At 46.4% G+C, this 14,567-nt stretch overlaps 1 protein-coding gene across 1 annotated transcript in view; it reads left to right on the top strand.

The window, feature by feature from the left end:
• Positions 1 to 5,589: 5,589 nt before the first annotated feature.
• Positions 5,590 to 14,567, top strand: part of LOC137419578 (5-hydroxytryptamine receptor 3A-like) — a 71,279-nt gene continuing 62,301 nt past the window's right edge. Inside the window, exon 1 of the mRNA XM_078771065.1 lies at positions 5,590 to 5,716. Coding sequence (XP_078627191.1) covers positions 5,675 to 5,716 — 42 coding nt within the window. The 5' untranslated portion in view covers positions 5,590 to 5,674. The remainder of the gene's footprint in view (positions 5,717 to 14,567) is intronic.

The raw sequence follows: 14,567 nt of genomic DNA on the forward strand, positions 1-14,567 counted from the left end.
TCTTCTCCCCTCTCCCCCCCCTCTTCTCCCCTCCCCACCCCTCCCCTCCCCCCCATTCCCCTCCCCCCCCCCGTTCCCCTCCCCTCCCCCCCGTCCCCCTCCCCTCTCCCCCCGTTCCCCTCCCCTCCCCTTCCTCCTCCCCCCCTTCCCCCGCCCGGCAATGCCGGGTACTTCCCATGGGCCAGCTGTACGTGGGCTGCTCGAGGGTTGGAAAACCAAGCAATCTTTATGTCTTGGCACCAAGTAAGAAAACCAGAAAATGTTGTATACCAAGAGGTTTTGAGAAATTGAAAATTGACAAAACGCCATGTAGGAAATGTACTGTGATATTGCTCTAAAATATACATGTTCTTTTCATCATATATTTGTATTATTCTTATTCAACCCGGGCGAAGCCCCCCCTCGCCCCTTCCCCTCCCCCCTCTTCCTCCCCCTCCCCCTCTTCCTCCCCTCCCCCTCCCACACCCCCTCCCCTCCCCCTCCCACACCCCTCCCTCCTCCCCTCCCCCCTCCCCTCCCCCTCCCCCCTCCCCCTCCCCTCCCCCCTCCCCTCCCCCTCCACTCCCCCCTCCCCTCCCCCCTCCACTCCCCCTCCCCTCCCCCCTCCACTCCCCCCTCCCTTCCCCCCTCCCCTCCCCCCTCCTCTCCCCCCTCCACTCCCCCGCACCCCTCCCCCCTCACCTCCCCCTCCCCTCCCCTCCCCCCTCCCCCTCCCCCTCCTCCCCCTCCCCCCTCACCTCCCCCTCCCCCCTCACCTCACCTCCCCTCACCCTTCCCCCTCCCCCCTCCCATCTCCTCCTCCCCCTCCCTCCTCTCCTCTCCTCCTCCTCCCTCCTCTCTCCCCTCCCCACCCTCTCTTCCCCTCCCCACCCTCTCCTCCCCTCCCCCCCCGTTCCCCTCTCCTCCCCTCCCCCCTCCCACTCCTCCTCCTCCCCCTCCCTCCTCCCCTCCCCTCCCCCCTCTCCCCCTCTTCTCCCCTCCCCACCCTCTCCTCCCCTCCCCCCCGTTCCCCTCCCCTCCCCACCGTTCCCCTCCCCTCCCCTCCCTTCCCCCGTCCGGCAATGCCGGGTACTTCCCATGGCCAGCTGTACGTGGGCTGCTCAAGGGTTGGAAAACCAAGCAATCTTTATGTCTTGGCACCAAGTAAGAAAACCAGAAATGTTGTATGCCAAGAGGTTTTGAGAAATTGACAATTGACAAAACGTCATGTAGGAAATGTACTGTGATATTGCTCTAAAATATACATGTTCTTTTCATCATATATTTGTATTATTCTTATTCAACCCGGGCGAAGCCGGGTACCTCAGCTAGTCATATATATATATATGCAATAAAAAGCGTAGTTTATTAATTTAACTCCTTCAATTCTAAATAAGCCAGAGGGAGAGACGAAACAGACACCCTCAGACAGAGACAACCTTTGCTCCGGGGGTGGCACTCATGTTGAGACCGGCCCAAAATATTATTTGCCCTCGGCCCTGGCAAGGCCTGATCCGGCACTGCGTACAATGTGGTGGAGCAGCGAAGACCCTTATTGTTCACTTTGTAGATCTCTTATAGTTCACTGATAGAACACTATGAAAATCCTCAAAATGTTCCCAAATTCCCTTATTGTTCACTTTGTAGATCTCTTATCATTCACTGATAGAACACTATGAAAATCCTCAAAATGTTCCCAAATTCCCTTATTGTTCACTTTGTAGATCCCTTATCATTCACTGATAGAACACTAAGGAAATTCTCAAAATGTTCCCAAATTCCCTTATTGTTCACTATGTAGATCTCTTATAGTTCACTGATAGAACACTATGGAAATTCTCAAAATGTTCCCAAATTCCCTTATTGTTCACTATGTAGATCTCTTATAGTTCACTGATAGAACACGAAGGAAATTCTCAAAATGTTCCCAAATTCCCTTGTTGTTCTCAATTCTGATCTTTTATAGTTAACTGTTAGAATACTATGGAAAATTACCTAAATTTCCTTATTATTCACTATGATGATCCCTCATAGTTCACTGGTAGATCACTTCAGGAATTCCCAAAGTGTTCCCGAATTCCCATATAATTTTCCATGTATATCCATCATATTTCATTGGTAGGTCACGATCGGGAAGTCCCAAAGTGTTCCCGAATTCCCTTATCATTCTCCATGTATATTCCTCATAATTCATTGGTAGGTCACTATGGGATTTCCCAATTTTTTTCTCCAAATTCCCATGTATTTCTCCAAATTCCCATGTAATTCTCCATGTATATCCCTTATAGTTCACTGGTAGATCACTACAAAAATTCCCAAAGTCAGATCAGAAGTATGTAAGTGTTTTGTTTAAAAAGTCTCTCTCTCCAGTCTTCACAAGAGATTGTCTCCACAGAGAAGTTTCCATGACGCTAATCATAGTAAGGAGTCCAACGCCACATATTGCTTTTCTTTATGCCAAAAGTGTCCATTTTTCTGGCACCAATAATACCAGATGGAGAATCAAGAAACACACATTTAGAATTTAATCAAAATACTGGCAAACAATGGCCTGCTCTTTTCTGAAGGTGCCATACAACGCACAATAACTCAATAAGATCCATAACCTTGTATGAATGGTTTTACCCATGTGAGCGAAGCAAAAAGCGGGGTTAAGCAATTGGTTCACTTTGTCTGTCTGTCTGTCTGTCTGCAGACATCAGTTATGATCAAGGGACAACTTAATTTCAACTGAATGTTATGTTTTGAACACAAATCGAAACGTGAATTGGAAAACGAAGCTTTAGTTTAGCCGTACTTTGCCTCTGTTCCGTTTGGAGACAGTGGCTCCACAACCCGGCTTGGGGCGGAGTGGGGGGCAGGACATTGCCGCTCCTTTGCAAGCGAGAACACATGATTTCTCCCGGGCGTTGCAAATTGGAAAGGTGACACAACCCTGGAACTAGAAGTGAAACTGGGCACACTGTCTGGGCACTCCTCTCGGCCCCGACTGTACTCCGACCAGTCATGCGCATGAGCTTTTTATGGGCTTGCAGGATGTCCTGCCCTTGTGGCATTACTCGGCCTTGACTGCCCTACGCCCATTGATGATTCGGTCATAAATCGAAGGGAAACCTATCCCTCACCATAGCCTCTGGATTCGACTCAAATGTTCCAGGCTAGTGGATTCGCGCGAAAACTAGCGCCTTCTCTGCGCTGTGAGGCCGCTATTCGCCAAGAGCAAATATAAGAGAGATTACAAAGGAAGAACATTAAAAAAGGGTTTCAATGAAGAAGCTGTTTTAGACACAAACAGATTAGGGAGAACTTGGAAACAAGAGCTTTCATTTTAAATATCGATGTGACGCTGATTCTGAGGGTCTTTCACTCTCTCACCGCAGGCAGGTTGGTGGTCTTTCTGTCTTCTACCGACTCCTCTCCGGCCTTGCTCCCGCAGCTCTCTCTGGGCTCTGTCCCGCAAATATTCCTACAGGTCGCACAATATCTGCCTGCAACCCTCTTATGGTGAAACTGCCAAAATCAAGACTCTCTGCTCACCTTCACTCCTTCATTCCTCTTTTCTCCAACCTCTGGAACAAACTCCCTCACTCTCTTCAATCCCACTCCTCCCTACAGGTCTTCAAAACAGCTGTTCACCACCATTTTCACCACCACTCTCCCGCTCACTTTATTATATTCCCCCATCCAAAATCTTGATCTTTTCTATCCCCACTAATACACCCCAAAGTGAAAGTCCCTGTAGTGTGCATCTTATTTATCCAGGGTACCACGCCCCAGCCCTCTCTCTTCCACAGATCTCCCAATGTCCCTGTTCTCTACTGTCGTACTTCCCTCACCCTCTCCCCATCCTGTCTCCCGCTCACTTTATTATATTTTCGATGTGTTACCTCCAACACGAGCCTCGACCTGAGTTGCGTCGTGAGGAAAAAAAAAAAAAAAACTCCACCAAAAAACCCCACCTTTACCTCAATTAAATTGCCTCACACTTACGCTAAGCATGCACGATGGAAATAACTATTGCTAAGCTATGCAATCTTAACCTCGAGGAGCCATTTCCGGAACAGCATGAAAAAATGATGAACACAGAGAAAATACTTAACGACAATAAAACGGGGGGGTGTGGAGTAAACTTCACGAAACGTGACACCAGAGAGAACCACCAAGGGTTATTTACACTTAGTTGTGCAATTAGCGGAAAGATCTTCATCTATTAAGATCCAAAATCTATTAAGATCATTTTATTTATTTATTTACGTATGTATTTATTTATTTATATGTTTATTTATTTTTGTTTACCTTATTTATATTTATTTGTTTATTTACCTTACCGAGAGTGGCTGTATGCCTTGTTTGGGGCGATATCCATTAAAAATAAATAAATTAATAAAACGTCTTTAAAGTCCCTGCACTTTATCTTTATGGGAAATGAAAGCCCACAGGGAACACCTGACCGAGTGGTTAAAGGTATCTTTCTCTCCCGATTAGAGTGTATTATCGATTGCCACCACTCTCTCTAAATCGAGGATATGAGTTCAGGGAGGTCTTCGTCCTGCACTGAAATGGGAATCATTTAAAATTGAGGATGTGTTGCAGAAAGAGTGTTGTTTGATTTATGGGACATGATTTACCTCATAAAGAAGTGAATGTCAATGTAACTGCTGTTAAAACAGATTTCATGAGTGAAACATTTGACAACAACAATACGGGAAGAGAGCCACCACTAATCACAATGACAGGATAATCTGAGCCAATCACAAATGCTGAATCATACATGGCAATTTAAGCAAAGTAGTGAATATATCATAAGTGACGCACCTTTCAGGGAATTGGAGGAGGGGAATGAGTAGGTGAGGCTGTAAATGTGTGAATCAATGCACGAGGAGGTGGGGCTAAATGTGAATGAATGTATGAGGAGGTGGGGCTAAATGTGCATGAATTCACGAGGAGGTGGGGCTATTTGTGAATGAATGTATGAGGAGGTGGGGCTAAATGTGCATGAATTCACGAGGAGGTGGGGCTATTTGTGAATGAATGATGTGCATTGTTAAATATAATGAGGTGACATGCACGAGGGAGGCTAGTTGGTAATTGAAGAGATTGGGATGGGGTTGAGGGGGTGTGGTTTTCATTGGAGAGGGTGTGGTTTCTATTGGAGGGGGTGTGGTTTCCATTGGAAGGGGTATGGTTTCCATTGGAAGTGGTGTAGTTTCCATTGGAGGGGGTGTGGTTTCCATTGCAAGGGGTGTGGTTTCCATTGGAGGGGGTGTGGTTTCCATTGCAGGGGGTGTGGTTTTCATTGGAGGAGGTGTGGTTTACATTTGAGAGGATGTGGTTTCCATTGGAGAGGGTGTGGTTTCCATTGGAGAGGGTGTGGTTTCCATTGGAGGGGGTGTGGTTTCCATTGCAGGGGGTGTGGTTTTCATTGGAGGAGGTGTGGTTTTCTTTGGAGGGGTGGGATTTTCGTTGGAGGGGGTGTGGTTTCTATTGGAGGAGGGTGTGATTTTCATTGGAGGGGGTGTGGTTTGCATTTGAGAGGATGTGGTTTCCATTGGAGAGGGTGTGGTTTCCATTGGAGAGGATGTGGTTTCCATTGGAGAGGGTGTGGTTTCCATTGGCAAGGGTGTGGTTTCCACGATGAGGATGAGATTTTTATTTGAATAATCCTCACTTCACGGACACGCTCTCATCACTTTGAATGATCTTGGGCTCGTGTACCTTCCATTTCACCTTTAACCAGGTAGGTGAATGTACGGACCGGTTTAACAGGTATGCATTGCGTTTGAACACATTAAAGGGTAGTGAGGTCAATGTTGAATTCAAATGGAGGAAATAAAGTTTTGAAGGTGTACTTACAAAGCACCCATACGTTTGTCAGGTACTCTACCTGTATATGAGCACAAAAGTATAAAATGTAAACCATTTGTTTATTCATTCTTCATCTCGATGGGAAATCGTTTCACCATCTTGTCTAATATAAAAATTCCACAATACCTGCACCGTGTACCTGTATTCGGGCAAGCATTTACAATGTACGTAAATGAACACAACGACCTTTCAAGTAGACAAGTAGAGGATTACCTTGGCCTGAAAACGTACATTTCCTACTCTGTGAGCATCTACTGATTCCATCCATTTTTTTTTTTTTTTTCTATACAGAATCGAGGCTCGTGAAAGAGCTAACATTTATCACACAAACAAATCAAACGGACAAACAAACAAAGTGGAGAAAAAGGGGTGCGGTAGACAAGATGGGGAGAGAAGGGGAAGCACAAACACAACATTTGTGAGCAGGGACATCGGGAAATGTGTGGGAGGGAGTGGGCTTGGGGGGAGGCGGCGTGGGAAGGGGGGGGGGGGGAGTGGGAGAAGTATAAGCACAGTACACCAAGGACTTCCAGGAAAGAAGTTGGCATTTCAAAAAAGTGGATTTGGGGTGAAATTAGTGGGGGTAGAAAATATCAAGGTTTTGGATGGGGGAAGATAAGAGATGGTGGTGAACAGCTGTTTTAAAGACCTGGAGGGAGGAGAGGGATTGAAGAGAGTGAGGGAGTTTGTTCCAGAGGCGGGAGAAAAGAGGAATGAAGGAGTGAAGGTGAGCAGAGAGTCTTGATTTTGGCTGTTTAACCACAAGAGGGTTGCAGGCAGATCTTGTGTGACCTGCAGGAATATTTGGGGGACAAAGCACAGAGAGAGCTGGGGGAGCACGGCCAGAGAGGAGTCGGTAGAAGACAGAAATACCACCAACCTGCCTACGGTGAGTAAGTGAAAGGCCCTCGGAGGTAGCTTCATCGCGGGAGATTCCAATGATTCTGAACGCTTTGGTTTCAACAGCGTGAAGACGAGCTAGGTGTGAGGCAGGAGCACCAGCCCAGAGGGGAGAGCAGTATTCCATTGAGCTGCGGATGAAAGCCTTGTATGTGGCGAGGAGCTCAGGTGTGCCAAGGAAGGAATTCGCACGACGGAGGATGCCCAGTCGGCGACTGGCTTTGGAGGCCAGATTTGAAATGTGGTTTTCCCAGGAAAGATCATGGCAGATAGTGAGACCCAAAAGCTTGAGTGACAGAACTTCTTGGAGAGGATTATTCAGAAAGTGGATGGGAGGGTTGTCCAGTCGGTCTTTTCGGAGAGACATCGTAAGAGTGTGAGATTTGTCAGGATCGAAAGACATGTTCCAATTGTTTGCCCAGTCTGATTTTGTCCAGGTCTGCAGAGAGTGAGGAGGCTGCAGACTGCCAATCTGAGGGATGAGGAATGGAGCGGCAGAGAGTGGAGTCATCAGCAAAGAGATAGAGAGGATTTTCAAGAGAGTCGGAGAGGTCATTGATGAAGACCAGAAAAAGCACAGGGCCCAGAACACTGCCTTGGGGAACTCCAGCCTGAACAGGAAGAGGAGATGAGAGAAACCATTCAGGGCCACACGTTGACTACGACTAGAGAGGAAGTCCACCAGCCATGCGTGGAGATTTCCATGGATACTAAAGGAGGAGAGTTTGGTGAGCAGAGCGGGGTGTCAGACCGTATCGAAGGCACGTGATATGTCCAGGGAGACAGCTCTAATTTCCTGTTTAGCATTGAGGACCTCCATCCATTGTTGAGACAGCAGAAGCAGCATGTCCAGAGTTGAGTGACCTGGTCTGAAACCAAATTGATGATCAAAGATCAAGCCATTGGAGAAGAGGAAAGATTACATATCCGAAGCAATGATGGATTCCATGATTTTGCTGATAATTGGGAGAAGGCTGATTGGTCTGTAGTTGCTAGGATCTGTTTTTGCACCTTTTTTGTGTAAAGCGGTGATGTTGGCTGATTTCCAAGCAGATGGCAGATGACCTTGAGCAAAAGAGAGGGTGAAGAGAACAGAGAGAGGGAGTGAAAGAGCGGAAGAACAGGATTTTAGGACCCGTGGGCTAATGCCGTCAGATCCAGTTGCAGAATCAGAGTCGAGGGTTGACAGAAACTTTTCCACCTTGTCAGGAGGAAAGGACACAGAGTCCAGGAGCAACTGGGTATGACTGGATACGGTGGGTACAGAGAGGGATGGGTTTGGGACACAAGATTTAGAGGCAAACACAGAGTTGAGGCATTCAGCTTTTTCACGTGCGGAGTCAGCTGTGTAGCTGTTTGAGGTAAGGGAGGGTATGGAGGGGGAACAAACACCAGAAACAGATTTGACCAGACGCCACCAGGATTTGGAAGAGGGAGACATATTTGAGAGTTCGGTCTTCAGAACGGAGAGATATTGTTTCCGGGCTCTCCTGAGGGTGGACACACACTTGTTTCAGGCTTTGTGAAAGGAAATGAGATTTCCTTCTGTTGGATTTGCTTTCCAGGAGACGAAGGCAAGTTGTTTCTGGACAACAGCCTCACCACAAGATTCCGTGTACCATGGACGGGAGGAAGGGTATGAAAACTGAAGACGAGATGGGATAAATCTGTGCATGAGAGAGAGCAATTTACTTTGGATGTATTCCCAGGATGAGTTGATGTCAGAGGCGGTAGAGATGGGAGACCAGTCCAGATGATTGATGGCTGCTTGAAGACATTGCCAGTTGGCCTGAGTGAAATGCCAGACTCGTCGACGCTGAGGAGGCTCCCTGAGAATGGTCAGAGAGATGTCCACTTTAACAAGCACATGATCAGATGAGTCGATCGGAGCAGAAGAAGAGCAGCAGACATTTTCAGGGAAGTTCATCATAACCAAGTCCAGAAGAGAAGATGCTCCGTTGACTGAGATCTGGGTCGGGAAATTGACAGATTGTGTGAGTCCCAGTGAGTCGCAGAAGTCTTTGCTGAGGAGCCATGGCTGGTGAGAGAGGTACCCACACCCAGCCAACTGGCATGGTGACAATTGAAATCACCACATATGAGGAAGAGAGAGTTGGGATGAGGAGATAGAAGTTGGTCCATATTATCAGACAGCGAGATGTAGATGGAGTCATCACTGTTTGGTGGACGGTACAACACACAAATGAACAAAAGGTGGGAGCGAAGGGGAAGCCGTAGCCAGAGGTATTCCTGGGGGTGAGGTGGAGAGAGGGCAGTGCAGGGCGAGTGAGAAAGAGAGTTTTTGATAAAGATAGCAACCCCACCTCCAGGACGAGGCTCAGGTCTATCATACCGGAGGAGGGAGTAACCCGGGAGAGATACTAAGGAATCAGAGACATCATGAAGGCGGAAAGTTTCTGTTAAGCAGATCACGTCTGGTTTGTCAGAAGCAACCTGCATGGATAGATCAGTTAAGTTTGAACGAAGGCCCCGGATGTTTGAGGTCCATACCGTTAATGAAGAGGAAGGGGGAGCATCGGATACAGAACAGGGGGAGGGAGGAGTGGGATAAGATGTGGGAGAGGAGGAAGAGGTAGGGAGAGCTGTTGAAGGTGTGTCAGAGATTTCAGAATAGCTCGGAGAAAGGGAAGGATAGGGCGGCCAAAAGGTTTGATGGTGATTGAGTGAGGCACAGTGAGGTGTTATTTGAGGAGGAGGAAGAGCGAGGCAGAAGGTTGGGGGAGATGGAGGTGAAAGTTGAAAGGGGGAAGAAGCGGGGAGGATGCTTTGAGGAGGAGGGGTGAGAGGGGGGAAATGGAGAAGAAATGAGGGTGGGGAGATTTGAAGGGGAGGGGTGAGGGGGGAGTTTATGAGGGGAGGGGTTAGGGAGGAGTTTAGGAGGGAAGGGACAATGGGAGGGATTTGAAAGGGATGGGAGATGGGGGAGATTTAGAGGGGAGGTGTGAGGGGGGAGTCTAGGAGGGGAGGGGCGAGGGGGAGTCTAGGAGGGGAGGGGTGTGGGGGGAGTTTAGGAGGGAAGGGGCAAGGGGGGATATTTGAAAGGGATGGGTGATGGGGAGGATTTGGAGGGGAGGGGCAAGGAGGAAGATTTGAAAGGGATGGGTGATGGGGAAGTTTTGGAGGGGAGGGGTGATGGGGAAGATTTGGATGGGAGGGGTGAGATTGGATTTTAGAAAGTGTACGATTAATGGGAAACGAACATTTATTGCAAAATGAGTTTCTTGTGACCTTCTAGTCAAAAATACATTTAAAGACGCTGGAGGGGGGGGGGGGGGGGGGTGGTGGAGTGCAGGAGAGTTTAGGGAATGTAGGAAAGAGGAACTGTAAGAGATGGAATTTTTTTTGGAATGAATAGATTTGTGAGCAAGTCGAAAACAACCTTTTAAAGAAGAAGAAGAAGAAGAAGAAGGTGTTATAATATACGACAGAGTACAGTACTTTAGGGGAAAGTTTAGACATTTTAACGTTTAACAGTGAAAACTATCTGCGTAAATGGGGGTGAAACACGTGGTCGAAGAACGAACGAACGAATAAGAACAACGAATAAGAACAGAGGAGGAAATGTTTTTTGGGGTTTTTTTTTTTTGGAGTTGAGATTTTAAACAAGGAAGTAGGCTATGGGGTGAAAGGACTGGGAAGAACAGAGAACGAAAGTTATTGGAGCACAATTGACGGACCGCTGAGAGAAAAACAAAGCCTCAAGGTCGGATACGGTAGGCCTACAAGGCCTCAAAAGACACGACACGAATTAACACGATTTTCTATACAGGTATGAAAGATTTACACCGAGAATTTTCCTAGGGACCCACTGTAGGTACACACACCATACAATAAATACAGTTTTGACGAAAATACAAATGGGAACAATTACTTAAATTCGATAGCATGGAGAGCGTGGACAGCTTCGAAAAAAACGTAACCTTGGATTTATAAAACTCGATGTAATAAATGAAATCAAAAAATGAAAATGAGGATTGTGGGTATTCACTTTTTTTTTTTTGGGGATACAGAGTCAAGCTCATGTAAGAGTGAACACACCGAACATGAAAACATGCACAGACACATAAAACATACAATGAAGGGAGCGGGAGACAAGAGGGCGAGGGAGAGGGAAGCACACAAGCACAACAACAGTAGAGAACAGCGACGTCGGTAGATCTGTGGAAGGTGGAGGGCTGGGGGAGGATGGAGGGGTACATGGTATAAAGCAAATGAACACTTCTAGGAATTTCAGGAAAGAAGTTGGGGATTGAAAGAGTTAGATTTGGGGTGTTTTAACGGGGGTAGAAAAGATCAATGTTTTGGATGGGGGAAGATAAGAGATGGTGGTGAACAGCTGTTTTAAAGACCTGAAGGGAGGAGTGGGATGGAAGAGAGTGAGGGAGTTTGTTCCAGAGGCGGGAGTAAAGAGGAATGAAAAAATGAAAGTGAGCAGAGAGTCTTGATTTTGGCAAATTCAACAGAAGAGGGTTACTGGCAGATATTTTGCGACCTGCAGGAATATTTGGGGGACAGAGCACAGACAGAGTTGGTGGAGCAAGGCCGGAGAGGAGTCAGTAGAAGACAGAAAGACCACCAACCTGCCACCATGTTGAGTGAGTGAAAGGCCCTCGGAGTTAACTTCATCGTGGAAGATTCCAATAATTCTGAAGGCTTTGGTTTCAACAGCGTGAAGCCGAGCTAGGTGTGAGGAAGGAGCACCAGCCCAGAGGGGAGAGCAGTATGCCATTGAGCTGCGGATGAAAGCCTTGTATGTGGTGAGGAGCTCAGGTGTGCCAAGGGAGGATTTCGCACGACGGAGGATGCCCAGTCGTCTACTGGCTTTGGAGGCCAGCTTGGATATGTGGTTTTCCCAGGAAAGTTCATGGCAGATAGTGAGACCCAAAAGCTTGAGTGACAGAACTTCTTGGAGAGGATTGTTCATTAAGTAGATGGGAGGGTTGTCCAGTCGATCTTTTCGGAGAGACATCGTAAGAGTGTGAGATTTGTCAGGATTGAAAGACATGTTCCACTTGTTGATTTGAAGGGAAGGAGTGAGGAGGGAGTTTTGAAGGGGAGGAGTGACGAAGGAGATTTGAAGGGGAGGAGTGAGGGGGGAGTTTTGAAGGGGAGGAGTGTGGGAGGAGATTTGAAAGGGAGGGGTGAGGGAGGAGATTTGAAGGCGAAGAGTGAGGGGGGAGTTTTGAAGGGGAGGAGTTAATGAGGAAATTTGAAGGGGAGTGGTGAGGAGGGAGTTTAGGAGGGAAGGGTGAGGATGGAGTTTAGGAGGGGAGGAGTGAGGGGGAGAATTGAAAGGGAGGGGTGAGGAGGAGTTTGGGAGGAGAGGGGTGATGGGGAAGGGGGGAGTTTAGGAGGGGAGGAGTGAGGAGGGAGGGTAGTGGGGCGGCTTAGCCCAAATATTCAAAAGAATTGTGCATTTTGTGAAACAAGCACCAAATTTGGCACAAATGTACATTAATATGTTGCGAACATTTTCAGATATTGGGCCACTTGAAATTCCGTAATTTTTTCTTTCAAATTTTTTCAAATTTCGTAATTTCAAATTTTTCGGGTGACACCGTCACAATTTCGGTCTTCGAGGCCGGCCGATAGGCAAAGTGTGACCGGAAGGGACGAGGTTCTCCTGACCACGTGGCCCTCGATCTGGGAAGCGAGAGGCGTTCCATTAGTGGACGCGCCCCTCACGCCCGACTTTTGGGCGGCCCCGGCAGGCCGTTTGTTTTGACGTTCCGTGACAGGCCCCGCACCCCCACCTCCGGGCCGACCGGAAGCTTGTGCTGAGTACATCATACCTGAACAACTCAGTGAGGCAGAACACAGCAGTGCACACCAGGGTGACCCCTTCAGTGCATAAACCAATTAACCTGTCCACTGCAGGGCATATAGAAATGAAGTTATTTTCTGCATATAATAATAATATAAGTTCAGTTCTATATAACAATTTCTGTTATCACCACTACCACTACAACTACCACTACTACAAGCTTTGTCTGGAATTTTGTGGACTAACAGACAAACAGACATCTATCTATAATTCCATTAATCTCTGTGTGTATGTGTGTATGTGTGTATGTGTGTATGTGTGTATGTGTGTATGTTTGTCTGTGACCGCTGTTTCTCGACAACCACGGGTCCGATATACTTTAAACTTGCCAGGTATATTGCTGGGGACCCGAGGATGTGCCTTTTCAAGGTTTCATATTAATCGGACAAGTACTTACCGAGCTATGGCGATTTCTTTACCAAACACTGCAAGCCGTTCGCTTTGGACCAAACCATTGCATGTAAATAGAGGGGGGGGTTCTGTGGTCGTTGCGAATGGACCAAACCATTCATGTAAATAGAGGGGGGGGGGGGGGTTCTGTGGTCGTTACTGCCACGTGGTTTCAAAGTTTTTTTTTGTTGTTGTTTGCACGCATGTTTTTTTGCACCCACGTACGGGCACGCCCTAGGATGTTTACACACACACACCCCTACACAAATTTTTTTTTTTTTTTTTTTTTGGCAAGGAACGGGCACCCACGTACGGGCACGTCCTAGCTTATATATAGTACGGGCATGCCCTAGTACAGACAAGCTGGGATCAAAACATTACCTCCTTCCACCATTGAGTGTAGAGGTAAACATCATGGAAATTATATCATGCCCTAGATTTAATTCATGCTTACCCGTGTATTTGCTTCACTGGTTCACAAGGTCTTTTGCATACATGTAATTCAGACTCTCGTCTTCATTGCTGACCACACAATGTTCGCAACATATTAATGTACATTTGTGCCAAATTTGGTGCTTGTATCACAAAATGCACAATTCTTTTGAATATTTGGGCTAAGCCGCCCCACTATATCGGCCGGCCTCGAAGACCGAAATTGTGACGGTGTCACCCGAAAAATTTGAAATTACGAAATTTGAAAAAATTTGAAAAAAAAAATTACGGAATTTCAAGTGGCCCAATATCTGAAAATGTTCGCAACATATTAATGTACATTTGTGCCAAATTTGGTGCTTGTATCACAAAATGCACAACAGGTTTGCTATGCTGCTACACTAGGGGGGAGTTTAGGAGGAGAGGAGTGCGGGGAGTTTACAAAGTGGATGATTAATGACAAACGAACATTTATTACAGACTATTACAGATGTATTATAGACATACACTCCTTGTGTATGTATGTATGTTTGTGTATGTATGTATGCATGTGTACGTATGTTTTTGTATGTGTGTATGTTTGTGTATGTATGTTTGTGTATGTGTATGTATGTTTGTGTATGTATGTATGCATGTGTGTATGTATGTTTGTGTATGTATGTATGCATGTGTGTATGTATGTTTGTGTATGTATGTTTGTGTATGTATGTTTGCATGTGTGTATGTATGTTTGTGTATGTATGCATGCATGTGTGTATGCATGTGTATGTATGTATGCGTATGTATGTATGTATGTGTATGTATGTTTGTGTATGTATGTATGTATGTGTGTATGTATGTATGCATGTGTGTATGTATGTTTGTGTATGTAAGTATGCATGTGTGTATGTATGTTTGTGTATGTATGTATGCACGTGTGTATGTATGTTTGTGTATGTATGTATGTATGTATGTGTGTATGTATGCATGCATGTGTGTATGTATGTTTGTGTATGTAAGTATGCATGTGTGTATGTATGTTTGTGTATGTATGTATGCATGTGTGTATGTATGTTTGTGTATGTATGTATGCATGTGTGTATGTATGTTTGTGTATGTATGTATGCATGTGTGTGTGTTTGTTTGTGTATGTATGTATGCATGTGTGTATGTATGT

The sequence above is a fragment of the Myxine glutinosa genome, chromosome 1 (assembly GCF_964187855.1).
Source record: "Myxine glutinosa chromosome 1, kmMyxGlut1.1, whole genome shotgun sequence".
Lineage (NCBI taxonomy): Eukaryota > Metazoa > Chordata > Myxini > Myxiniformes > Myxinidae > Myxine > Myxine glutinosa.